The following is a 25392-nucleotide window of genomic DNA, read 5'->3' as shown; positions in this document are numbered from 1 at the left end:
ATTCGTTTTCTTCGTCTTTCGGACGGGCACGTCTGGTACCGTCTCTTTCGTTTCCTTCTCGTCCCTTTCTATCCCTTAACGCGCGCTGTTGCGACCCGAACCGGCTGATTCCACGCCGAGCGACAGAACGAAAAATCAGTCCTTCGGTCGTTTCAACTACCCGATCATCCGCGCCGAAGAAATTTTCGTCGACGTTCGCGCCGCGATGGATTCGAACCACGGAAGGAAACACGCTTTCCGAATCGTCGTTCGCGCAATTGTGGCACGTTGCTCCGAAATTCCGAATAAGAGTTCCGGAAGCGCACGCGAGCGCGCGCGTGCAAACTCTCTCGCGAGAATCTCTCAAACATCGAAAACTCATCGACTTTGAAACATCGCGTAGACGTACGCTACCGTAAGGTTCGAAGGGTCGATCGACCGACAAACGAACAATGGAGCGTGCAAGGATCGCTCGATAGACGCGCTATTCTCCGAAAGCGGATCATCGAGTCGATGGCTCGACGTTCGGTTCGATCCGATCGATAACTTCCCCGCACGGTTTTTATCCGGTATCGACGTCTTCCTTTCAACCGCCCTCCGGATGGACGTAAATGCGTCTTGCTCGCGCGGTCGGCCCTGCGTCCCTGTTTTACGATCGCGTTCTCTTCCGGACCGATGCGCACGGCGATCTTTTCGTTTCCATCTCGCGGTACGCCTCGATCGTCTCGATCCGTTCGACGCGAACGCGGCCGGCCCCGGGCGCTTATCCGGCTCGCTCGAGATCCTCCCGAGATCCACGACGGGGGAGAAACGCCGCGAACCAGATACGGTTCGAAAGAGAACGAAATCGAAGGGCGTCGCGAGCAGGAAATTCGTTCGTTTCGAGGGCAAATCGTTCGGACCGTCTGCACGGGATCCTTCCGCGTATTCTCGATCCGCCCCGGGTATCCGCGACGGATTCTCCCGACGATCGCGGACACGTATCCTCGAGTCTTTCTCGGGACGCACGGCGTCCCGCGAACGACGAACGGCTCGTATTTCAAGGTGGCTACTTACGGACAGCTCGATACCTACGACAATGGTTCTCGGGTTACGCGAGCCCCGGGTCCCCCCCGTAGTTTTTCTGTGTCGGCGTTTTTTATCCGATCTCGTCGCGCCGCGAACACGGCCGTGCTTTTTTTTTTCTCCCGGTTGTTGTTTTTCTTTTTTTTTTGCGTGCCATCGGCGCGCTCGAGTAGTACACCAGTAGGATGTCGTCCTTTTTTTACGCGGCTCCGACTTTTCTTCTTTTTTCCCTCGTCTATAGGTCACCGATTCCATTCACAAACTTCGATCTCTTTAAAGGGCACAGAGCCGCTGGAAGCGCGATTCTTTCCGGCCGATGCGCGCGGTTTAAAGGGATGGAACGCTTTCATCGTCCGCGCGTCGACGAGCCGCTCGAGCGTATCGAAGGATATCGATCGACACGCCGGGATCCGATCGAACGACCGAACCGTTTCTCTTTCTCGAGAGAGAAGGAGAGAGGGCCGAAAAATTTGCTCCGTCCGCTAGGATTTTCGTTACGGCTTCACGGAGCGTAACGCTCGATTTTCGAGAGACTCGACGCTCGCGATAATCTTTCTACCGGGGAATTCTTTTCTCCGCTGGACGAGAGCACCCGGGAGGTAAAGCTCGCGAGAAATTGAAACCTCCGAAGTGTTTTTCAAGGGGCCAACTTGGAGGAAGCACTAGACTCGCTTCGGGAGCGTTAAAAGCTATCGGATCGGATCTTGATAACGCGAGGGGTAAACCGGTCGCTCTCTCGTCGAGCGGCGCGGATCGCGGATCGCGGCTCTTTACGACTTCTCGCGTGATCCACGCTCGTGGAAAAATACGGTAGCACGAGGAAGGTGAGAATCTTTGGGTCCGACCCGCGGGGCTTACCCCGCGACGCGTCCCAGACGCGGTTATAGAGCCGCGGTGTCTCCGGCCGACACTCTTGTCGACGAATTAGCTCGGCCACCCTTTCATCTTTTGCTCCGCTTTGCTCGCGCGTCTCTTTCTCGCCAGCGGACGGCTCGCTTTCGGGCTCTCTTAACTCTTCCTCGTCTCTCTTTTATTTTCCCTTTCTTTTTCTTTTTTTACAACGCGGCGTTCGCGAGACCGGGCGTCCCTCGAGCGAAAGAAAGAACCGGGCTCGCCGCGATTCTCGACACGACGCGTAATCCACTAATAATTCAACAGGAGCTAGGCGACAGCTCGAGCGGGCTCCTCCCTCCACGGTTCGGCTCGGTTCCGCTCGGCCCGGGTGTCTAGCGCGCATCGACGCGCTCTTTCTTTCGGCGGAAGGTTTCCAGAGAAAACCGCGGTTTGTTTGCACGTCTAGGATAAACACCGGCCTCGTGGAAAGGCGGGTGGAAGGGAGCCAGGCGGACGGGCCGCACGGAAAACGACGACGGGACCCGGCCGCTGCGTCGCGACGCAACGCGCCTCGTCTCGTCTCGTCTCGCCTCGCCTCGCCACACCGCGCCACACCGCGCCACACCGCGCCGTTTGCGTTCTCCACCCCGAGCGTGCTTTTCCTCCCGCTACGGACCGCCTCTGCAGTCCGTCACCCCTTTGGCGGCATTCTTTCATGTCCTTTTCGGTTTACAATGTACGTAAACGATCTCCAGGGGGAGTGTGCTTTGTCTTCTCGAGGGATATTAGATTTGAAACGGGACGCTTTTAGCTCCCCGGCCGTCGAGAGATGCCTCTTTCGCGGGAATCGTTTCAATTCAGCGTGGAAAATTATTTCGTTTTATATCCCGGGCTACGGGTTTTCAGGCTCGCCTGGTGCGCGCGGTTCGCCGCGTTTCGTTGTTTCGCTCGGTAACGCCGCGCCCGGCATCCCTCTGCCCCCAACGCCCTACCTCGCACCGTCCTCGTTTACGCAGATCCGTGGAAAATTTTAATTCGAGTGGATGCGCGCCGCGCTCGATTCTTCTGCGATACGGAACTCGAGGACCGGCAACTTTGAAGCTTTTTAGAGCGTCTCGAGCCCCCGTCCGACGGGGGCTGCGCTAGATTCGCGGGATTACGAAAAGGGAAACGGTGGTCGAGCTTTCGAAACGTTCCTGCTCGTCGACGAGACGCGCAACTACGATCACGGTGGTTAGAACTGTCGCAACTATCGTCGAGAACGCAGAATGGCATCGCTCGTCTCTCTTATCGAGCGTGCTCGCGTTGCTTATCGTATAATGGATCGTTCGTAGCTTCCGTAAAAGTAAACTCGGCGCGGTCGTTTCGTCTTCGTCGCGAGCGTACTATTTTTCGGGAAGATTTCGACGAGATATCGTCGCGCGTTCGCGATTCGACGAATGGTTACGCTCGAGGCCTCTGTATCGCGGCTCGGGCGTATCGCTTCCGCGACGGGCCGGCCGCGAGCTAAAGTTACACGGGAGAAAAAACAGATTCGGTTTCTAAGTCATGGCCGCGCGGCGTACGAGACAAACGAGCGTATCGTTTTACCAGGCGTATCCCGGTGGGCGCCGGGCGGACGGTCGGGCGTTCTTCGTTCCCGTTTCGAGTCCTTTTCAGTTTCGAGGGTTCGTTTTCAGCGGGCGTCGCGTTTACAATGTACGTAAACGGCCCCGCGAGGAAACCGACGGAGAAGAATTCCCTTTGAGTAGCATTTTTCGAGCGAGCAGCCGTTTCGAGCCGCCTCCCGCTCGAGGATCCTTCCTTTCTGCACGCGCGAGATAAAAAGCCGGAGACGCGGCCGCTGACGGGAATTAATGTCGCTAAATTGCCCTCGCGGCACAGAAATAATCGTCCCGCGAGCCTAACCGTTCGCGGTCGCCCTCGTCCGTTTCTCGCTTCTCGGTCTTTTCGCGCGATTCACCGGAGTACAAATATTGGACTTTTAATAATCGCGCGTTTCGCGAAAACGAGGCGTCCGAGAAGAAAAGACGGGGCGAAGGAGGAAAGAAAAAGAGAAACGGATCTCGTTGGTGCCCGAGCAAGGACAAACGGAACTACACGAGCGTAATACGATCGAGTTGTACCGGCCGTGTCTAAATATCGCCGGAGCGGATCGTCTTTTGAAGGAGCCGACTACGACGTACTTTCCGAGAAAAGATTATCGCCTTCGGGATTGGGTGACACCGACGAGAGGGAGGGTTCGGCGCGCACGGATTTCCATCGAACGCGTTTATCGAGCACCGGAGAATGGTAAACGGAAATAAAATCGGAGCGGTCCGCCGGCCGTGTCGTTTCTCCCGCCAATTGCAGAGATTCCGGTGTGCTCGCCGAGTTCGCGACACGGAAAATCTTTTCCGTTCGGAATCGTGCTACCGCGAATCCCTCGGTTTCTAAATTCAGAGCGGAACCATGACCGGAATCGACCTCGAACGTTCGAATAGCGAGACGGGGAAGGGTTCGCGCGCAATTCCCCGTGCGATCGTCCACGCATCCATTTCGGACACGTACGATGAAATTAATCGCCGTTCGTCGGTCCTTTTGTTCCCTCGAGATTATTAATCGACGCACCGCGCGCACACCCACCGTGTCCAACGCGAACATCGAACCGCGAAGACACGGACGCGAACGCGAACGCGAACGCTCGAGTCGTTGCGAAAGCGACGCACGATCGCTTCAATTGGCGAGCAGCTACGTGGCCACGGAGCTGCTTATCGACAACGTCTTTGGTGGAAGTGGGCCGACTCATTGGCCCCGGTTGTATTTTTACGTCGCGAGACCACTCGCTTTACGCTCGTATTAAAACTTTAATAACGCGCCGTGCTTTTGAAGAGAGCCGCTCGACGTTCGTCGTTCGCCGCGCTGCCTTTTGACCCGCCTCCGAGCGAGCCATTATTTCGATCGTTTGCGCTCACGGCCAAAGTACGGTTCAATATCGGCCCCCGGCGCGATCGCCTCGTAGAATTTTTTCCTCCTACCTCTGTTTCTCGTCGAGGAAAAGTCACTTCCGCCGTTTGTTTCCGCGGCTGTTTTTCGACCGCCTCGGGCCCTCGATTCCCGTGGAACCCTCGAACTCGTAAACTATTGTCTCAGCCTCGATACGCTCGCTTCCCCGACGAAAACGAGGGTCGTCGGAGTTCGCGGCTCCGACTCGCTCCGAGGCACTGCTTTCGAAGAGAACCACCGCCCCCCTCGCGAATCGTCCACGAAGGGGGGACGTTTGGAAAATTCAACGTCGCGAGTTGTTTCCGGTTTTCCGATGGGGACGAAGAGAGAAAAAATTTCCCCCGTTCGTCGACGCGTTTCGATTTCGAGCCCGATGTCCCGCGACACGGGAAAGAATCGCTTTCGTCGGCCGCTCTCTTCGACTTTTCTGTCGACTACTCCTCGGCCGCTTTGACGCGAACGCCCTTTTCACGCTGGCTGCCGGCTGCTCTGTGCAAGATGGAAATCGAGCGTGCAAACGGCTCTCGTCCGATTCCCGTCGAACGTTCCATTAAGGAGGGAACGCCGGCTCCTCGGCTCGCAGGAAATCAAAATCAAAGCGCGAAAGTCGAGCCCCGGTAACCGGATCGTTAATCGAGTCCGATAATCCGTGAGACGAACCGAGTCGCCGTTAATTTCCTCGAGACGACGTACAGCCCGATGCAAAACCTCCGATGGAACGTTCGCTCGTTTCTTTTTTTTCTTCTTCCTCGAGGTTTTTATCGCGGCGCGCCGCGACGAAACGGAAAGGCGAAGAGGACAGGAACGAGTCGATAATAATTATCGCGCGACGCGCTTCCAGCTGGATAATTCGGCCGGGTCTGGCCACGGGCCGACCGAAACTACTGCGCCCTATCTGGGTGGTCCGTGTCGCAGGGATAGCACTCCCCCGGAAGATTACGCGCATCTGTCGACGAGTTCTCGATCCGTTCCCGAACTCCCCCTCGGAAAAACGTGGATCGCGTTACACCGCGAGCGGGCCAGACGGCTCGTCGGTAGCTCGGAGCTTGCTTTTTATTCCCCAGAGACCGGGCCTCCTTTAATTTTTAATTATTTTCCTGCCCGGCCTTTGTACGGATTTAGACGCCGAAGTAGAATCCCGGATCGGGACCTTACGCTCGAGCGGAGGGGGTTCCGGGAATCGTGCGTTGTTGTTTACTCGCCTTTCTACGCGTCGAAGAGGAGAAGCGAGAGATACGGTCGAAGACCGAGACGCGTCGAGAGAGAGGAACGGACTGAGAGGTTGCCGGGGACGAAGAGAGCGGAGGAAAAACCGAGCGGAGCGACTGGGAAGGCTCGAGCGTCGTAGGAAAATCGAAAAGAGAGATCGCTCGCGGTCGAAATTTCGAAGCGAACGGTCCTCGAGGAAAGGGCCCGAGTTTTCAGGGTCGGTGTCGTGGCCAAGGTTGGCCGCGAAACGGAGGTCGTCTTCTCGGCGAACAGGCTGCGGTTGCACGAGCCGACCGACTCCGGTACGCACGCGCGTCTTCCACGGTGTTTACACGAAAGTTAATCTCGACTGCGTGGTTAGTGGATGCCCGACGAGCGAGAAGGAACGTTGCTCGAAGGTGGGGCGGTTGGACTCTGGCTGCGTACACGATGATAATAATAAACGTTGCTCTCCCTTTCTTCTCGCTCCCTCTCTCCTCGTCGACTCGCTCGTTCGCCGCTGCCTCCTCCGCCGCCGCCGCCGCCACCACCACCACCGCCACAGCCATCGCCACCGCCGCCGCCGCCGCCGCCGCCGCCGCTGCTGCTGCTCTCCTTTTCTTCGTCTTTTCTCCTCGTCCTCTCACTTAGCGCGCGCGCTGCCGGCGGTGCCTTTGATCTCTCGCTTCGTTTGTGCATTTAAACACGGCTTTCCGAGTAGTGGAGAGAGCCGGAGAGGAGCGGAGCTCGAGGAGAACCCGGGGGAAACCCTGTAACCGACAGACTGGGAGAGGAAGAGAGAGAGAGAGAGAGAGAGAGACGGACCGAGGCAAAATCTCGTAGAGACCTCGGAGACGCAAAGTGAGTTTCGCGATTACAAACGAGCCCTTCTTACGCACCCCTCTCTGGCGTCTTCTTCTCTCGTCGCCCAGCTTCCTCCTCTCTCTCGGTTCTATTGCTCTCTCACGGTCATCCCTCTGTGATTTTTCCGTCTTTCTTCCGGGCTTTGTCGCTCTTTATTGTCGCATTGTGAGTCGACCGCGGACGGCACGGTGGTCCTCGAATATCTGCTTTCTCGAGGATAACTCCTCGAGATTAATGCTCCTTAATGGACTCAATGCCAAAGAGCGAGCGAGAGAGAGCGAGAGAGAGAGAGACGGAGTAAGCGGTCGCGCGGGCATTTTAACGCGGCCCTTTAATCCGCTCGCGCGCCCAAGGGCCCGCGCTCCGGGAAAAAGGGCGAAGGAAGAAGGAAGGAGGAGAGGCGCGGGGAGGAGGGTGGCCGTTACGCGGACCGTGTGTTTTCGAACCAGCTGTTTCCTTTTCCTCCCCCAACGTGGCACCGCTTTGTCCGCGAACGTTGTTCCAGTGGCGTTGTTCGATGCGGTATTGAAAGGAGTAATTTGCAAAGTTAACGCGTCGCTGGGAAACACTCCGGAGCGCGCCGTGGCCGGGTATAATGGCGTGTAGCTTCGACGCTAATTGCTGGTAATTAATATCGACGCGAGCGTTACGGGCGCGAAGCGTTCGGGACGCGTCAAAGGACGAGCGCTTCCTTTTTTTTTTCCCTTTTTTTTTTATTACGGGGATCGATCGCGATCGTTGTTCCCGGTGTGGCTACGGTGATCGAGTTCGCGCGGCCAGTGTTTCCGCGATCGTTTATCCGGGAGCGAATTCGCGCCGCGTTATCGCGTACCCCGTAACTGGATGTTGTTACGTATTAATCGAACGTCGCGATTATACGTCCCTCGATGTATTAATATACCGTGGGATACGCGCGCGTATACCATCGTGCGTTAATTATTCCACCCCGTTGGTATCGACGCCGAGTTCCCCGTAGCACCGTTGAAGCGGGAATTCCCGTTCGAAAGCTACGCCGGGGCGTCGCGAAATTTGTACGTTCGCCGTGGCCGTCCTCTCCCGAAAGGGGAACGAAATATACCGTTGGTCTCCCCCTCGATAAGAAATTGCAGATCCTCCCTCTACCGTGTCGCGGTGGTGGCGAAGAAAAAAAAGAAAAGAGAGGCTGTAAAAAACCGGGGCGCATTAGCGGGAAAGATTAATTCGCAAAGTAATCAGCCCGTAAGGGAAGTCTCGCGCGCATGGAGCATCGTCGCGTATCCCCGAGAAACTGTAGAAAAGCTTGGCCTCTCGACGCGTCTCGTTTCGTTTCGTCTCGTCTCGTCTCGTCTCGTCTCGTCTCGTCTCGTCTCGTCTCGTTTCGTCTCGTCGCGACGGTACGCAACTCGTCGACTCGTCGCGACTTCGACGCGATAAAAAAGCCGTCGACAGCGGAAGCATCGTCGCGGATAAAAGTAAAGGGATTGGACAGGCTGCGCGGGCTCAGTCGGGTGTTAATAATGCCACCTCGGGGATGCGCCCGCCGTTCGGGAGTAGTCCTCTCCGTTTCACGGGTAACCAGGCATCCGTGTTAAGTAAATTCCGTTCCCGCGAGTTTTTTCGGTGGTTCCTGGCGCGCTCGCGCTCGCGTTCGTCGGCCGATCCACGGCCGGTTGGGGAGAGACGGCTGCAGCCCCGATTCGTCGGGAAATCAAAGGGACGCGCGGAAAAAAATTAAGGAGACGGAACGAACGGTGCGCGCGGGATCCGCTAACGACGCGGTGCGCTCCTCCTCGAGGACTTTCCCTACCGCTCGGAGGATAATTTTGTAATGGGAAATTCGATCGATGGAGCTTCGGTGGCATTTAAATCCGTGCGTCGCAGCCCGCCGACGAGTAATGAAATGGAGTCGACGGTTGGGGCGTTAATACGTATAAAAATCTGAAACGCGTCTGGTTACGCTCGAGCGCCGGATAAATTCCTGGAGAACACGGTCGATCGATGCCGTCCGCGCGTTTTCCTCCTCTTCTCGTACGCGTTTCGATTCGAGGAACGACTCGACCGATCCGTCTGGCTTCCGAGCTAAAATAATTAATCCCTTTGTCTGGAATTTCATCGATGCTCCGAGCCTCGGAGAACGCAATCGCGAGCGAGCGAGTTTCGAAGACGCGTCGCTGCGTCACCGAAGGACCTCGCTTTCGGAGCGTCGTTGTTTACGTTCGAGAGCGCGATAAGCGACGATCTCACGGCTATCGCGCGTCGACACCAACGGAAACTAGAGATTACGCTTCCGGTTCCAAAGTCGGTGCCATCGATCGACCCCTGGACAACCAAGGGCAACGAGTCGAATCAACGAAGGTGAAGCCCCGCCGCGTTGACGGATCTCCGGTAAACTGTTCGTAAGTTAACCCTCCCCGATATTTGTCTCGGGTTTCCATTCCGGTGCGACTCGCGGTCGATCCTCTCGGACTGGTTCCCTCGTTCTCCGCTCGGGAAGCGTCAACGTCGTTGTTGCGAGAACGGTTCCGACTCGTCCGGAATACGAATCGTTTGAGAGGTCCGTCGTCGGGGAACGCGTTTCGCGAATCGAGGGCCCGCGAGGAACGAGGTCGTCGTGGCCGAGAATACGAAAACCGTCCACGGGGCTTGGACGGATCTCTCCGTGAAATCCTATCGGGGAAGTAGGTGGAAAGCGCGAGGACAGGGCCGAGCGGAATTTCAGAACGTGGAAAGAGCATCCGTAGGACAATGGGAGGGAAAGCAATTCCCGGCCGTGGAAGGAAGCCGAGAAGACGAGGACGAAGACGCGACGGAGGCAGAAGAATGAACAAGAGGGTGGAAGCTGCTCCCTGGGAATGTCAGCTCGATTCCGTCCTCGTTCCTTTTTGCTCCGGAGGGATCAAGCGGCGGCCTGGAAGCGAGTGTAACCTACCGGAGAACCGGCCGCCTCGAAACCCACGGATTTAATCGAATCAAATAAAACATCGCGGCCGAAGCCATCCTCCCTCCGCGTCCCCCTATTCCCCTCCCGGTCGTTCTTTTTCCCCCGATCCTCCGTTTCGCGGTCTTCGTTCCGTTCACGAGACGCGGGCTCCCTTTTTCTCTCTCTCTCTCTCTCTCTCTCTCTCTCTCTCTCTCTCTCTCTCGCGCGCGCGCGCGCGCGCCACCCTGTTGCTTTCTTTTCGCTCGTTCTTGCGCGCTCGACTCGTCCTGCGTCCACGACAGGACGACGTGCACGATCCCTGGCAGAAAAAAGCAGGGGGGCGGGGGACAACGAAAGAAGAAAAGAGCTCCCTCGGCGACGACCGTCTTTCGGCGATGTCCTCCGGTTTGCGCGGAACAAACGCTTCGGGGCGTCCTCCTCCTTTTTTCTTAATTTACCCAGACTTTGTCGAGAGACGTCGGCAAATAACTTCGCTCGCGTTTTAAGGATTCATGAACCGCCTAGTTGCCGTCCCCTTCCCTCTTTTTCACCCTTTTCCCCTCTCTTTCTCTCGCGGCGACCTTTTTTTCGGAGAAAGGGCGGTTGGGCGGACCCACTTGATTCGCCTTCAGTTCTCTCCGCGGACTCTCGGTTTTTTCTTCCCCCCCTAAACCCACGAGCGAACGACCTTGCTCTCGAAAATGATCCTTCAAGATCCGCGAACCGGACCCCCGGGTTCTTACGGTCCGTCGCTGTTTACTGTTCGGCTTTCGCCGCGAGTCGCCTTCTTCGAGTTCGTCGTTCATTGTACTCGGGGAACCGTCGACGTCGCGGTCGAGTTACAGACAGACGGAGCAAAAGTTAATTAAACGTGTTTACCAACAAACGTGGGCATCGTGGATTCGGAGAACGCAGCAGGATGCTTCCGGGAGGTCTCGTTCGTTCGTTTCGGATTCGAGACGAACTCGTTCTCCTCTGCGCTTTCTCGGTGCACAGGGTCTACGAGACTCCGAGGACGTATCGAAGGGGCGAGACGCGGAAGTCTCTTCGGAATTCATCCCCCAAAAGTATTCACCGATATCGAATAAAATTTGTACACGCGGCGGAGGAACGAGAACGCTCGTCGCGGCGCGGCGTGGCGCGGCGGGAAGGAGGAAAGGGTAGCGGCGAAGCCGTTAAATTATTCGCGAGAGCTGTGCAGGCTGTGATCGATCCGCGGGAATTTCTGTTTCAGGGATCAGCGAGGCGAGCGTGCAGCTCCAGCAACCGAAGCTGCCCACCGCGATCCACGTGGGAGGGAAGGTTGAACTTCGATGTCACGTCGATGGCTCCGGAGACATGAAATACGAGTGGTTCAAGTTGGTTGCGCAACATAACTTCCTACTATTTACCCTCGCACCGCGGAATAACCCCGGGACCCGATCGTTTCAGGGAAATCCGCGACACGGCTGGGAGGGAGGGTATTACGCGCCCCCGGACCGACTCAGACTCCGAAACTAACTTCGAACCCCGGCGTCGCGTAACTGACACCCGTCGTTTACGCAACTACCCTTGAATTATCAAGCGACGTTTCCCTTCAGCCTGCTCCGCGCTCCCGTCGCTGGTTTTCACCTTTCGCGCGGTTCCCTTGCAACACCCCCGTCGCGTATTAACCACCGTCGACGACCACGCGTCGAAATTCAGAGCCGCGCGAGGAGATCCGTTGGAAAAGCTCGTCGCGCGTCCACGTTAACCCGGAACCGTACGAAACGATCGATCGCCGAAACGTTTGGTAACGCGTTTGCAGGAATCACGAGGCGGTGACGAAGAGCGACCGGATCGACATCGACAAGAAGAAGCTTCACATACGTCGAGTGGTCTCCGAGGATAGCGGTATGTACAGCTGCCTGGCGAAGAACAAGGCCGGTTCGTCGCCGAAAATGGAATCTTACCCGCTGATCGTCACGGGAAACGACACCGCGGTGATCAAAGTCGTCCCGAGGAATCTAATCGCGAAACGCGGCGAGCCCGCCGTTCTCCACTGCGTCTTCGAGGACGCCGACTCGATCGGGTGGTACTTCAAGGACATCGGGCCGCTCGAGACCGACGACGAGAGAACCGTCCTCGATAACGGCACTCTGGTGATACGCTCGGCCGGTCACGGGGACCAAGGATTCTACTCCTGCCACGGGGAGAGAGGGGACACCTCGGTCGCGTACACGGTCGAACTTCAAATAGCCTGTGAGTATCTCCGCTCTCGTCGAGCGAATCTCGTCCGATCCCGCGAGATCCAGACGTCCTCGTTCTCTTCGAGACGAGTCCGATCTCTCGCCGAGCGTTCGCGAATTATCGCCCGAGGATCCCTCGAACGGGGAAAGATCCTTTGGAATTTCCAAAGGATCGACCCTCGGTCGAGTTACACGTACCGACGAAAAATCGAACAAAAGCGGATCGTGGCACGCTCGCCGTAACGTTTCCGCGATTTTCGGGTACTCGTTAAAAGTTACCCCGTGACGAGCAAACGATTGTGTTTCGCAGACTTAACGAACCTCTCGGCGGCCTCTTTCGAGCCCCTGTTGCCGAACCAAGTGGCGGTGGTCGGGGAGGACCAGGAGCTCCAGGTCAGCTGCTTGGAACCCTCCGGGTTGCCGGCTCCCAAGGTCTACTGGAGAGATCCCAAGGGACACATTATAAGCGATTCCGGGCCGGTGCGCGTTCAGGACAATACCCTTATCGTCGCGAAGGCCCGGATGGCCGAGGACGACGGCAATTATACCTGCGTCGCCGAGAACATGGCCGGGGAGACCGACGTATCCGCTCAAGTGCTTATTTCCAGTGAGTTTCGCGAACCCGTGGTCGCGGTCGCGATCGAAATCAGATCGGAGACGGTGCTCCTCGATCCTCGAGCCGCGTTTCCACCCTCGCGGAAGCGCTCGATGTTTCCGAGACGATTTTCGGATGCTCGCGAACGTGCCTTTCGGGACACCCCGAGCCGTCCAAAGGTCCTCCAATTGTATCAAAGGTCGCGACGAATCGAAAACGATCGGTCGACGAACCCCGAAAATCCAGATCCAAGAGGGTTGGAAAAGGGTCGGTGTTCGAAGGGCAACGCGGATCGAGTAGCCGTCTCGAGTGCGTTCCGCGTCCCGTGGAAACCGGCTTTACGGTCAAGCTTCCCCGTTTCCCGCGCGCGCGGGTCTCCCCCTAATTAACCATCGAGGTCTGTCGCGCGATTTCAGCTCCGTCGACGCTGATAAGCTCGCCGGAGAGCCAGAGCGCGATGAAAGGCGACTCCGTGACGATGACGTGCTCGTACAACGGGATGGAGCCACCGGTGACCCACGTACGCTGGCTGAAGGACGGCGAGCCCCTGAAGGAGATCGGTGGCCCGACCAGACACAACGTTACCGATCACCACGGCAACGTGACCCTGCACTTGAGGAGCGCCGAGCTGTCCGACAAGGGCGCCTACGCCTGCGAGCTAACCACCAAGGGTTTCCCGTCGATACTTTCGGAACGGGCCAGCCTCGTGGTCGAGGAGAGGCTCAAGTTCTCCCCGGAGCCGGTGGACAAGCGGCTGGAACTTGGCTCGACGTCGAAAGTGCCCTGCAAGTCTCAGGGCGCCACTAATCCGATGGTGAAGTGGATCAAGGAGGGCGCCGGTGAGGAATTCCCGAAGCACGTGCAAGATATCAATGGGACCCTCCACTTCAACGGAGTCCTCGAGGAGGACAAGGGTCGCTACACCTGCATAGCCAGTAACACCCAGGGATCGATCAACCACACGATCAACATCGACGTCATCAGTAAGCGCGCGCGCACGCGAGAGATTCGTCTTCGCGAGATCGCGAACCTTCGATCGACGTTCGTCGTGTCTCACGCCGTTGCTTGTTTCTTGCAGTCGCTCCAAAGTTCACCGTTCAACCCCAGAATCCGACCGAGGCGATCGAGGGATACCCGGTGATGTTGCACTGCGCCGCCGAGGGCGACCCGAAGCCGACCATCCAATGGGACAAGGACCTGCTCATCAGTAACTTGAACAATTCTCACTTCGAGGTGTTGAGCAACGGTAGCCTCTACATAAAGGAGGTGTATCTGAGCGACGAGGGCAAGTACGGGTGCATGGCCGGGAACAGCGGAGGTCTGAAACGCGAGGAGGTTCAACTGAACGTGAAACGTAAGTGTTCGTTTCGTTTTCGTTTCGTTCGTTCGAGCGGTGTCTCGGTACATCGGAACGAAAGACCGATAGACGCGATTTCTTCTCGCAGCCGGCGACACCTACAGATTCGACATGGACCTGGAAGCGGGAGACGACGGATCGATGATGACGAAAACGGTGACGATCACGCTGAGCGCTGCCGCGGCTTACATGATACTGGTCGTCGGTCTGATGCTCTACTGTCGTTACCGGCGTCGTCGCAGGAAGCAACAGTACCTCCAAGAACAGGCGGAAGGTAAACCGGTTCCGAGCGCGTTCGCGAGATTCGCCAGAGCCTCGAGTACCTTCCAAGCGTACAATACCGTTTCCTATTCGCAGAGAAACTCGAGAACGGAGAGGTCCAGGAGGAACAGACCGAGCTCAAGGAGACCACCGGGAACAGCAAGATGAACTCCACCGGGAAGAAGAAGGAGAACCGCGATTCCCACAACAAGAGCGACGGGGCGGACACCGCTCAGAGCCAGAGCAGCAACCAGTCGAAGAAATCCAAGTCGAACTACGACAAGATCGCGGTCTCCCGCGCCAATCTCAAGGAACTGAAACCATTGGGTCGCGGCGAGTTCGGCGAGGTCTACTCGACCAAGTACCAAGTCGAGGGCGACAAGGAGTCCCTGGTGATGGTCAAGAGTCTGATCAACACCAAGGACGAGGTGGCCCTGCAGGAGTTCAAACGTCACCTGGACCTGCTGCACAAGCTGAACCACGAGAACGTCGTGAAGCTGATCGGACTGTGCCGCGAGGAGGAGCCGGACTACATGATCCTCGAGTACACCGATTGGGGCGATCTGAAGCAGTTTCTGATCGCCTCGAGGAAGGACAACAACTCGAGCCCGACCCACGAGTCGAAGCCGGCCCGCGCGCCGCAACTCTCGGTCGCGCAGATCCTCTCGCTCTCGAACCAGGCGGCGAAGGGTCTCAAGCATCTCGCGGACAGCCGTCTGGTGCACAAGGACATAGCAGCCCGGAACTGCCTGATCGCGAGCAACCTGACGATCAAGATCTCGATGCCGTGCATGACCAAAGAACCCTACCAGCAGGAGTACACCAAACACCGGAACCAGGTGATCCCGCTGAGATGGCTGCCCTACGAGGTGGTCTACGAGGACGAGTACTCGACCAAGAGCGACGTCTACTCGTTCGCCTGCCTCGTATGGGAGATGTTCCACCAGGGCGAGCTACCGTTCAACAAGATGAACGACGAGTCCGTGTTGATCTCGCTGAAATCCCAATCCCTCGCGTGGAAGCCCCACAAAGCGGCGCCACCGGCCCTCCAGGAGCTCCAGGCTCAATGCTGGGCCACCGATCCGCGGGAGAGACCGACCTTCGACGAGGTCGTCTCGAAAATAGGTGAAATTGTCGTCGACAGTTGTCTCTAGATTGCTCGACGACGCCACGAGGCTCTAAAATCGGAGATACCGGAGCAGGGGTAATGATTGCGGGAAACCGCGCGCAGGGCTGCTCGACGAACGTTAGCGAATCGAGGAGGAAGAAAGAGGGACGAAGCGGAGGAAGCGGAACTCGAAGAGGGTGGTTAGTTTTCTTCGCTCGAATCCCGCTAAAGCGAAACGAGCGTATCCCCAGGTAACGGTCGTCGCAATGATTGCTCGTGTCGCGGTATTCTGTCGCGTCCATTAGGCCGGTTAAGGATATATAATTTATTTCTAACAGAAGGATCCGCTCCAATGACTCCTAACGTCGAATTAAGTAAGTATACCGTACGTTCCCCGTACACGCTACAATATTATACGACTAACGCAATATTTAGTACTCAAGTATCAGTGTAACGATATAGGTATACCGATCACCGCACATCGAATACTCGTAAGAATATACGCTAAACGCTGCCGCGTTCGATACGGCAGGGATCGCAAGCTACAGTGTGAATGCATCGTTTAAGAAAGTATCACGACCATATCAACGTTTCAACGAACGACGATTTTTTATATCCGCCTAATTCACGTCTACACTCGTTGTATTCCGTTTTATAAGGTCTAAGGCTTAAGGATTATTTATAGCGCGTACGATTATATATGAACATGTATATAATATACGGGCCGTCCCGGGCGCGCGTACAACGATACGAGCTACATTCGGTTAGGCGAACCGATTTTCAAACACGCGCGTCCAGAGACGAGCAACGTATATGCGCGTAGACACGGCCCGATCGGCGTCGTTCGGCCGCGATCGCGCGAATCTTTCCGTTTCGCCGACCAATCGTAGCCCTCGATCGTCGAAAGACTCGTCGTTGGTTCCGGTATCGTAAAAATCGATGCTCGTTCGATCGCGGGAACGCTTCCAATCGCGCGCCGACCGCCTCGTGTACGCGCCGGAGCGAAAGAGGGCAAAAGAAGAAAAGAAGAAAAAAAGAAAGATAGAAAAATGGGAAGAAAAGAAAGTGGAAGTCAAGAGCGATTGCTCGATGCATCGATTCGAAGAGGATAACGGCCTTGTACATACCGAGGGTATATAAGTGTAAGTTCGTTCGTTAAGTACAATCGCGCGATTCAGATTTGATTTTCATCGATAAGCAGTTCCGAGGGATCGCGACGCTACCGTGTTCTCGTTTCTTTCCACCGTCCGCGCGGGGCCAGATTCTCGTTCGAGAATAATCGGGTCGAATCGGTTCGATATCGGGACCTCTCGGTTCGGGCCAGGCCCCGCGTCGCGTAGTACTCGTGCAACGAAGTTTCATTTCGTTTTCGTTACGTTCGGCTTCGGAAACACACCGGTATTCGTCGTTCACCGCGAATCACTCGATCTCGACGCGTTGCTTTCATTTCGTCCAACCCCCGCCCCGGCCCCGGCCCCGGCCCCGGAATATCAAACCCCCTCAGAATCGATCTTTGATTCGACCGAAGCGATCGAACACCGACTCGTCCCGAAACGTTTGGTTTTCGCGGGTGGTGCGCGAACCCTCCGTTTCACGGATGCTCGACGTTTACCGAGTAAAGCTCGGGGGGACTCGAGGAAACCCTCCGCGTCCGTAGGATAACCAGGGACAAGGTTCGCGATACTCGGTACGATCGTACGAGACCGATACCGCGATATATTCGCTACGATTACTATTATCGTAAATAATGGTTGCTCGCGCAAGGTAAACGCGCAGATAGACGCGCAGAGCCCTTCTTGTGTGAGATTCGCGCGTCGAATGGTAACGGGGACGATCGATCTCACCCCGCGAACAATCGAGTATTCGAGATCATCGTAGGTTCGGCTCGGCTTTGCATCGCGTATCGCGCGTATTGAAATATATAATGTATCATATACGCATCTAGATGTACGAGACACTAAGGTAAACACTGCCAATGAGTAATCTCTGTAACGTTAAAGGTTCATAATCATAGCGAATACGACCATTCCCCTAATTTAAATGCACCCTCGTCGCACCGAAGGCACCGCGGAAGGATCGCCGCTCCGATTATTACATCGATCCGTGTCTCCTGCGAGCCTGCGTGAATCACGATTTTGCAAGGGCACGTGGAACCTTGTCGTTGATCGTTTGCGGTTCGAGATTCTTCTCTCCCCGTGGACACCGTGATTCGTTTCGAAGACCAGAACCGTTTCGAGAGAAACGAAATTACGCTCTTCCCGCGTTTCCGTTTACCGATCGCGTTCACCCGGTTTACTTTTCACCGTTGCGGAGAGTCGTTTCTTTTCTTTTTTTTTTTGTTCCCCTCCCCGATTTCGAGCCGTATCGCGGGGAGCGTCGACAGAAGCGAGGATCGCAAAGTGTCGATCGACGATCGATGTTCGCGGCTAGCGCTTGCAAACCGGTCCGGTCTGGATTCTCTCAGATGCTTCCTAAATGTTCGCAGCATAATGCCAAGAAATATTCTTGTAATGTAAAGTACGTTAGGAACATACCTTGCAGCAAATTCGCTCGCACTTCGTGAAATCGTTAAGGGCCGTAATCGATTTTCGAGTTCCGACGAGACCAACCGTGCTCATATCAATTCGCTGATCGTATTTTCCAGTGCCGCGATCGTCGACCCGTCGACTTGTCCTCTTCTCCTCCGTCTAACCCGGGGAAAAAAGAAAAAAAAAAAAAGAAAAAAGAAAAGAGAGAAAAAAAAAACACGCGATTTCCCCGGAGCTTGTTCGCAATCGTCGTTCGCTCGGAAAAGTTTACACTCGAGTTTATCGCGAACGATCGCACTTGTGCTCGCTTAACCGCCCGTTTCGCGTAATTGGATGGGCAAGACGAGGGGTCGACGCGGCCAAACACCGACAGAAAGAAAGAAAGAAAAAAGAGAGAGAGAGAAAGAGAGAGAGTAGAAAGAAAAGCTGCGCCGGTGATTTTTAACGAAGCGACCTATTATTATGCCTAATGTGTCTAGTCATACACGGTGGGAAAGTGTAAGCGAACAGCGAACGCAAGATCCATTTTTTAAAAACGACGTTTTCATATCCCTAGGCGTTTTGTAATCCATTTCTTTTTTACAGTATTTTGTAAATATTTGTACTTTTTTATCTACACTTATCGTACTTATGACTCTTTGAAATAGTATGTGCTACGATTAAATAAAGGTGGATAAAAATGGAACCGGCTCGTTTAATTTCCAACTGGCGTTGATGCGTCGAAGGCGAGAGTTATTTAAACTTTATATTTAAAGACGATATCGATCGTTTTCGTGGAACATCAACGTTCCTTTTATCCGTGGATTCGTATTTGCTGTTTCTTTCTTTGCATCTCGTTACGATCGATATTCGATTGGTTATTGATCGATATTTCGTTATTGAAAAGGCATCGAATAACGGAAAATGCGAGTATCGAAGCACGTGAGCTTTACTCCGTAACATTTAATCGTTTCTAATTGTTCTTGACGCTTTCGTTACTTCCTATCGGTGTTTCGTTTGATATTAATATACTTGTGATTATAAATTCAAACAACGCGAGTGAAACAAGTAAAGTGTTTGCGTGCTTTTCTATTCATTATAGAGTCTGGATCTGTATATACAGAATCGATATATAACGATTCGTACCTATAAATTAAATTGCAATTTTGGGCAAAATATTTCGAGCTTACTTATCGCTTAATTGTAATACGACCGTGTTTATTTCGATAAGTAAGTTCAAACCCTTTACTTCTTTCCCTCTGATGCCTCTTATCGTGGTCGATAAACAAGTAACGAAGTCGCCACTTGAAGAGGGGCCGGTCAAATTCTAAGAGGATCCAATTTTCGAGATTGCGTTTGGCATACAAGACGTAGAGCTAGTCGTTTATTGCCCAGAGCATCGAACTGCATGATTATTTCTGTTTCAAATAAGCGAAACTGTACCAAAATGGAACAATTTTTAACGAAGTTATAGCCATTTTACGAAACGCCTGTATGTGTAATTATCGACTCTCTTTCGATGGTGGCGCAATCTGTGGCTACTCGGCCAAGTTTGTCGAGGAATGATTCGTGCTTCTATCTCCAGATGGCGCCGTAAGAAACGTATTAGCTTCTTAGTGGTTTTAAATCGCTTTTCAACATAAATAAATAAATAACTGGAGTACTTGAAACGCTAAGGATGAATCAGTGCCTGTTATCCAATCTCTACCTGTTTTATTAATAAATATTTTACTTGTAAAGTACATAACAAACAATGGTCTAATATAATTTGTATTTGAAAAATTCTTACTCTATATTCTCGATTGATATAAATACAACGTTTGCATATGTTAGTAATAAATGATTTATACGCATATAGCATCGATTAATCCAAACTAAAGTACTCGAATTAGTTTCTTTATGTACCAAAACGATTTAAAACTGCTGAAATATCAATAGTCTGCCATCTATTGACATAAATAGACATTATTCCACGACAAACTTGGCCCAGTAACTACAGATGGCGCCACCAGTAGTATGTGAGCACCAAATTTATTTTATACAATATCCCCATATATATATACAATTATTTATACAATCTCCTACGAAGGTGTAAAAATTTAAGTGTTTTTCTATTCAATATAGAGTGCGGATCTGTATATACAGAATCGATATATATCGATTCGTACCTATGAATTAAATTGTAATTTTGGGAAAAATATTTTGAGCTTAGTTATCGTTTAATTATAATACGACCGTGTTTATTTAGATAAGTAAGTTAAAATCCTTTACTTCTTTCCTTCTGGTGCCTCTTTTATCGTGGTCGATAAACAACGAAATCGCCACTTGACGAGGGGCCGGTAAAATTCTAAAAGGTCCCAATTTTCGAGATGACGTTTGGCATACAAGAGGTAAAGCTAGTCATTTATTGCCCAGAGCATCGAACTGCATGATTATTTCTCTTTCAAATAAGCGAAACTGTACCAAAATGGAACGATTTTTAACGAAGTTATAGCCATTTTACGAAACACCTGTATGTGTAGTTATCGACTCTCCTTCGCTGGTGGCGCAATCTGTGGCTACTCGGCCAAGTTTGTCGAGGAATGATTCGTGCTTCTATCTCCAGATGTCGCCGTAAGAAACGTATTAGCTACTTAGTCGTTTTAAATCGCTTTTTAACATAAATAAACAAATAACTGGGGTACTTGAAACGCTAAGGATGAATCAGTGCCTGTTATCCAATCTCTACCTGTTTTGTTAATAGATATTTTACTTGTAAATTACATAATAGACAATGGTCTAATTTAATTTGTATTTGAAAAATTCTGACTCTATATTGTTAATTGATATAAACATAACCTTTGCATATGTTAGTAATAAATGATTTCTACACATATAGCATCAATTAATTCAACCTAAACTACTCCAATTAATTGTTTACTTAAGTAACAAAACGATATAAACCTGCTGGAACGTCAATAGTCTGCCATCTATTGACATAAATAGACATTATTCCACGACAAACTTGGCCCTATAGCTACAGATGGCGCCACAACTAGTATATGTGTACGAAATTTATTTCATATAATATCTTTATATGTATATACAATAATCTATACAATCTCCTACGAAGGTGTAAATATTTTATTTTAACATACATTGTATACATACGTTTTAAAAAAACTTCTTACTATATTATGCATGTCAAATTAATACTCCAAACTTATGAAAAACAATAGTTTAAAAGCCTGAATTTATGTCACAAAATCTATATTTATGCATTGGGAAATCTTGAAGTTTATTGTCTCTATTATCTGTTATTGACTTATCTATTTATCTATTGCTCAATATATCTATGTGACTATATATTTATTTATCTGTTTATCTGTTTATCTGTTTATCTGTTAACTTAACTTATGTCATTAATATTCAGAACATTGTAAATGATAATAACAATCGCAGAAATGAACAAACATTCACCGAAACCTATCGCCTTTGCAGATTTCGTCATATATTGATATTTATTTAACATAATTATTAACAACCATCGTAGGACCATAGTTTAAACAATTATTAACAATGTTCCTAGTATAAATAATAGCTTAAAAGCCATCAATTTCTTGAAATATTCGCTTAAATCGAACAAATAAATACAGTCGAAGTAATGGTAAGTCACCTTCTCGAGGGTATAAATAGAACCACCGGCTGCCGAAAATTTCATTCGCCCGGGAGCCTCCGTGGCGGACGGAGCTCCTCCTCTGGGGGACCTCGACCCTCAGGGCGAGGGTGGCCCGACGCGGAGAAGGGCGGAAACGCCGCGGACCCGCGACGGGCTCCCGGAGGAACCCCGAGGGATGGAGCTCCTCCTCTGGGGGACCCGGAAGCGCCGCGCCCGGGGACCCGACGCGGACCCGAGGCGGATGGAGCTTCTCCTCTGGGGGACCTGGACCCTTCGGGTCAAGGTTGCCCGGCGCGGAGAGGCGCGGTTTAGCGCGGATCAGCGCGGACAAGCGCGAAGGAAGTGTGTGTGAAGGAAAATCGATGTAAGTCCAACAGATTTCAATAAATTAATTAAGTAAACAATAATTAGCATTTTTTCTTATCCCACTTTATTTCCACTCCCTCTACTCCCTCCGCTTTTGCTAAAATTTTTCCGAAAATTCTCAGAAATGACGTCATTTTCGCAAAATTCCGAAAAATCCAGGAAATGACGTCATTTCGCGAAATTCCGAAAATTCTCAGAAATGACGTCATTTCCAAGAAGTGGCACGATAGGGATACCTCCTCGCACTTCATGTTCTCCTGATACCAAAGTCTCGAAAACTGTGAAAAATTCCAGTTAAAGTACAGAAATTCGTTTAAAATTCGCGCCTCGGAGAAATTCTTGGAAATGACGTCATTTCCAAGAAGTGGCACGATAGGAATACCTCCTCGCACATCATGTTCTCCTGATACCAAAGTCCCGAAATCGGCGAAAAATTTTAACCAAAGTTAAAATTTTCTAAAATTTTGGTCCGAAATTCAGACTTTGGTATCAGGAGAACATGATGTGCGAGGAGGTATTCCTATCGTGCCACTTCTTGGAAATGACGTCATTTCCAAGAATTTCTCCGAGGCGCGAATTTTAAACGAGTTTCGAGACTTTGGTATCAGGAGAACATGATGTGCGAGGAGGTATTCCTATCGTGCCACTTCTTGGAAATGACGTCATTTCCAAGAATTTCTCCGAGGCGCGAATTTTAAACGAATTTCTGTACTTTAACTGGAATTTTTCACAGTTTTCGAGACTTTGGTACCAGGAGAACATGAAGTGCGAGGAGGTATCCCTATCGTGCCACTTCTTGGAAATGACGTCATTTCTGAGAATTTTCGGAATTTCGCGAAATGACGTCATTTCCTGGATTTTTCGGAATTTTGCGAAAATGACGTCATTTCTGAGAATTTTCGGAAAAATTTTAGCAAAAGCGGAGGGAGTAGAGGGAGTGGAAATAAAGTGGGATAAGAAAAAATGCTAATTATTGTTTACTTAATTAATTTATTGAAATCTGTTGGACTTACATCGATTTTTCTTCACACACACTTCCTTCGCGCTTGTCCGCGCTGATCCGCGCTAAACCGCGCCTCTCCGCGCCGGGCAACCTTGACCCGAAGGGTCCAGGTCCCCCAGAGGAGAAGCTCCATCCGCCTCGGGTCCCCGGGCGCGGCGCTTCCGGGTCCCCCAGAGGAGGAGCTCCATCCCTCGGGGTTCCTCCGGGAGCCCGTCGCGGGTCCGCGGCGTTTCCGCCCTTCTCCGCGTCGGGCCACCCTCGCCCTGAGGGTCGAGGTCCCCCAGAGGAGGAGCTCCGTCCGCCACGGAGGCTCCCGGGCGAATGAAATTTTCGGCAGCCGGTGGTTCTATTTATACCCTCGAGAAGGTGACTTACCATTACTTCGACTGTATTTATTTGTTCGATTTAAGCGAATATTTCAAGAAATTGATGGCTTTTAAGCTATTATTTATACTAGGAACATTGTTAATAATTGTTTAAACTATGGTCCTACGATGGTTGTTAATAATTATGTTAAATAAACATCAATATATGACGAAATCTGCAAAGGCGACCGATTTCGGTGAATGTTTGTTCATTTCCGCGATTGTTACTGACATCTACGCATGTTCTCAATATTAATCGAACAATGTGCATCTTATTTATGCATTAAAAATGATTAAGTACCATATAGAAATTGATTTCGATCGAGAATCAAAGTGAAAACGTGTTTCGTAAGGTTCCAAAGCATGGAAAGTAATAATAGTCTATTTGGTACATTAATTTAACATTTATTTAATTCTTATAATTATACTATACGCCTAGAAGTTGTATTCTTTACTTAAAAGCGCCGAAATGCAATTAATCGCTTTTCTATATAGAAAAATCATCGTAATGAACACTTGTGAATCGATAATCGGTATGTAAAGCCTTGACAGCGTCGGTTGGACTTGAATAACAACAATTCCATCGCAAATGGAGAATACTTCAACGAAATGATACGTTAAGCCTTTATTTATACTAGGACGTAGTTAATAATTATTTGATCTATTATCCCACGACGGTTGTTAATTATTATAACGAATGAACATTAGGATATTGCGAAATCTGTGAAGAGGAACGGTTTTAGTGACTTTTTGTTCATCCACGTGATTGTTATTAACATTAAATAACACGAGTTGCTATTCTTCCCATAAATTGCTCCCATTCCCTCCACCTGATCCTGAATGCTAAATCAAAAGAGGAGATTTGCAAGTTTCAACTTGCGAAATTTTTGGAAAATGACACCATTTCCTGACACTCGTCTCCCGACACCAAAGTTCGAAATTGGAGCACAAATTTTAGAAATTGTTCAATTTTGGGACTCTTGGCATCAAGAGCACACGATACGCGAGGAAGTGGCACGATTTCGCGGTATTTTTCGAAACGACGTGAAATTCCAAGAATGTCCGCGAATTGAGATTTTGCGGGATTTTCGAACGAATTTGGGGGTAAATGAGATCGTCGTGTATTACCTAATCAAATTTATTTTTACTTAATATTTCGTGGTACAGTCTATGTCTATTTATGATATATAAAATAACGTAGTCGTCGAATGTAAATGGATGAAACGAAAGAACGCTCGTAAACGCCGACTGAACAAGTACGGCCGGAAAAGAAAAAATCGAGTCAGAGGCAGTCGTACGGTGTGATTATTAAATACTTTATGTATATTCATATTTATAATATTTATATATATATTTCGTATATGTATAGGAAATCAACGTGTATACGAAGAGAAAAACCGATAAACGCAGTTTTGACGCGAAGAGTATGTTTAGTAATATTTATATATTTATATATAAAGTCTAATGAATTACTTAATCCGTTACTTATAGTACTTAATTCATTAATATAGTAGCAGCCTCACTCTCTAAATAGTACTAAATATAATAATGGTATAATGCGGTAATTATCGTTAATATAGATTATTAACATTACAAATGATAATCGTCAGAATTCGTATAATAAACAATAATAGTACAAGGTGTTTTTTGTGGTTTTAGTGGGTTTTTTTTAAATGTTATCATATAGTAATAATCACAATAGCGTATTCTGAAAAATAGATCAGGGTCCCGTGGGCAGAGAGCGGAGTACCTCGTTTAATACCGAGCATACGAATCTTCCTCCTCGTTCGGGTTCGGGTTCTCGTCGGCCTCGAGAGACTCGCCTCGATGGAAAAGACTTAGAACCGCGATACGAGTTCACCCTCCTCCCCGCTGGCCCTCATCTTTGAAAATCATCGATCGGGAACGGGAAATCGCGCGCGAATCCCCCCGCGACGCGCTCGAACGATCACGGCCGAGCGGAGAGCCGCGTGTACCGGCCGCACGGTAAACGGTAGTAAAGTAAGTAGTAGTAGTAGTAGTAAATAGTAACCCTAGCATTAATAGTAGTCGGTAGTAGTACCAGGATACGATGATCGCTCGTTACTGTTGCTCGGAAAACCGGCGTGACCGGTGCTCTCTCGCCGGGCTGTGGCGCGCGAGTGAACCTTC

The 25392-nt window shown here is 51.2% G+C and overlaps 1 protein-coding gene across 2 annotated transcripts in view; it reads left to right on the top strand.

Moving 5' to 3' along the window:
• The window catches only part of LOC143152258 (tyrosine-protein kinase-like otk), a 46442-nt gene extending 27896 nt beyond the window's left edge, over nucleotides 1-18546 (top strand). Inside the window, exons 3-10 of one of the 2 annotated variants that reach the window (XR_012993541.1) lie at nucleotides 11049-11172; nucleotides 11601-12034; nucleotides 12332-12628; nucleotides 13033-13599; nucleotides 13695-13970; nucleotides 14062-14247; nucleotides 14331-15593; nucleotides 15681-18546. Coding sequence is in view for 1 of the 2 variants with exons in the window: in XM_076322172.1 (XP_076178287.1) it covers nucleotides 11049-11172; nucleotides 11601-12034; nucleotides 12332-12628; nucleotides 13033-13599; nucleotides 13695-13970; nucleotides 14062-14247; nucleotides 14331-15388 (2942 nt within the window). In the remaining variant the exon portion in view is untranslated. Of the gene's footprint in view, nucleotides 1-11048; nucleotides 11173-11600; nucleotides 12035-12331; nucleotides 12629-13032; nucleotides 13600-13694; nucleotides 13971-14061; nucleotides 14248-14330 lie in introns of both variants that reach the window. The other variant, XM_076322172.1, reaches the window with a different exon arrangement.
• Nucleotides 18547-25392: the final 6846 nt, after the last annotated feature.

The sequence above is a fragment of the Ptiloglossa arizonensis genome, chromosome 10 (genome assembly GCF_051014685.1).
Source record: "Ptiloglossa arizonensis isolate GNS036 chromosome 10, iyPtiAriz1_principal, whole genome shotgun sequence".
In the NCBI taxonomy this organism is placed as follows: domain Eukaryota; kingdom Metazoa; phylum Arthropoda; class Insecta; order Hymenoptera; family Colletidae; genus Ptiloglossa; species Ptiloglossa arizonensis.
This window is presented reverse-complemented; position numbering and strand designations above follow the sequence as displayed.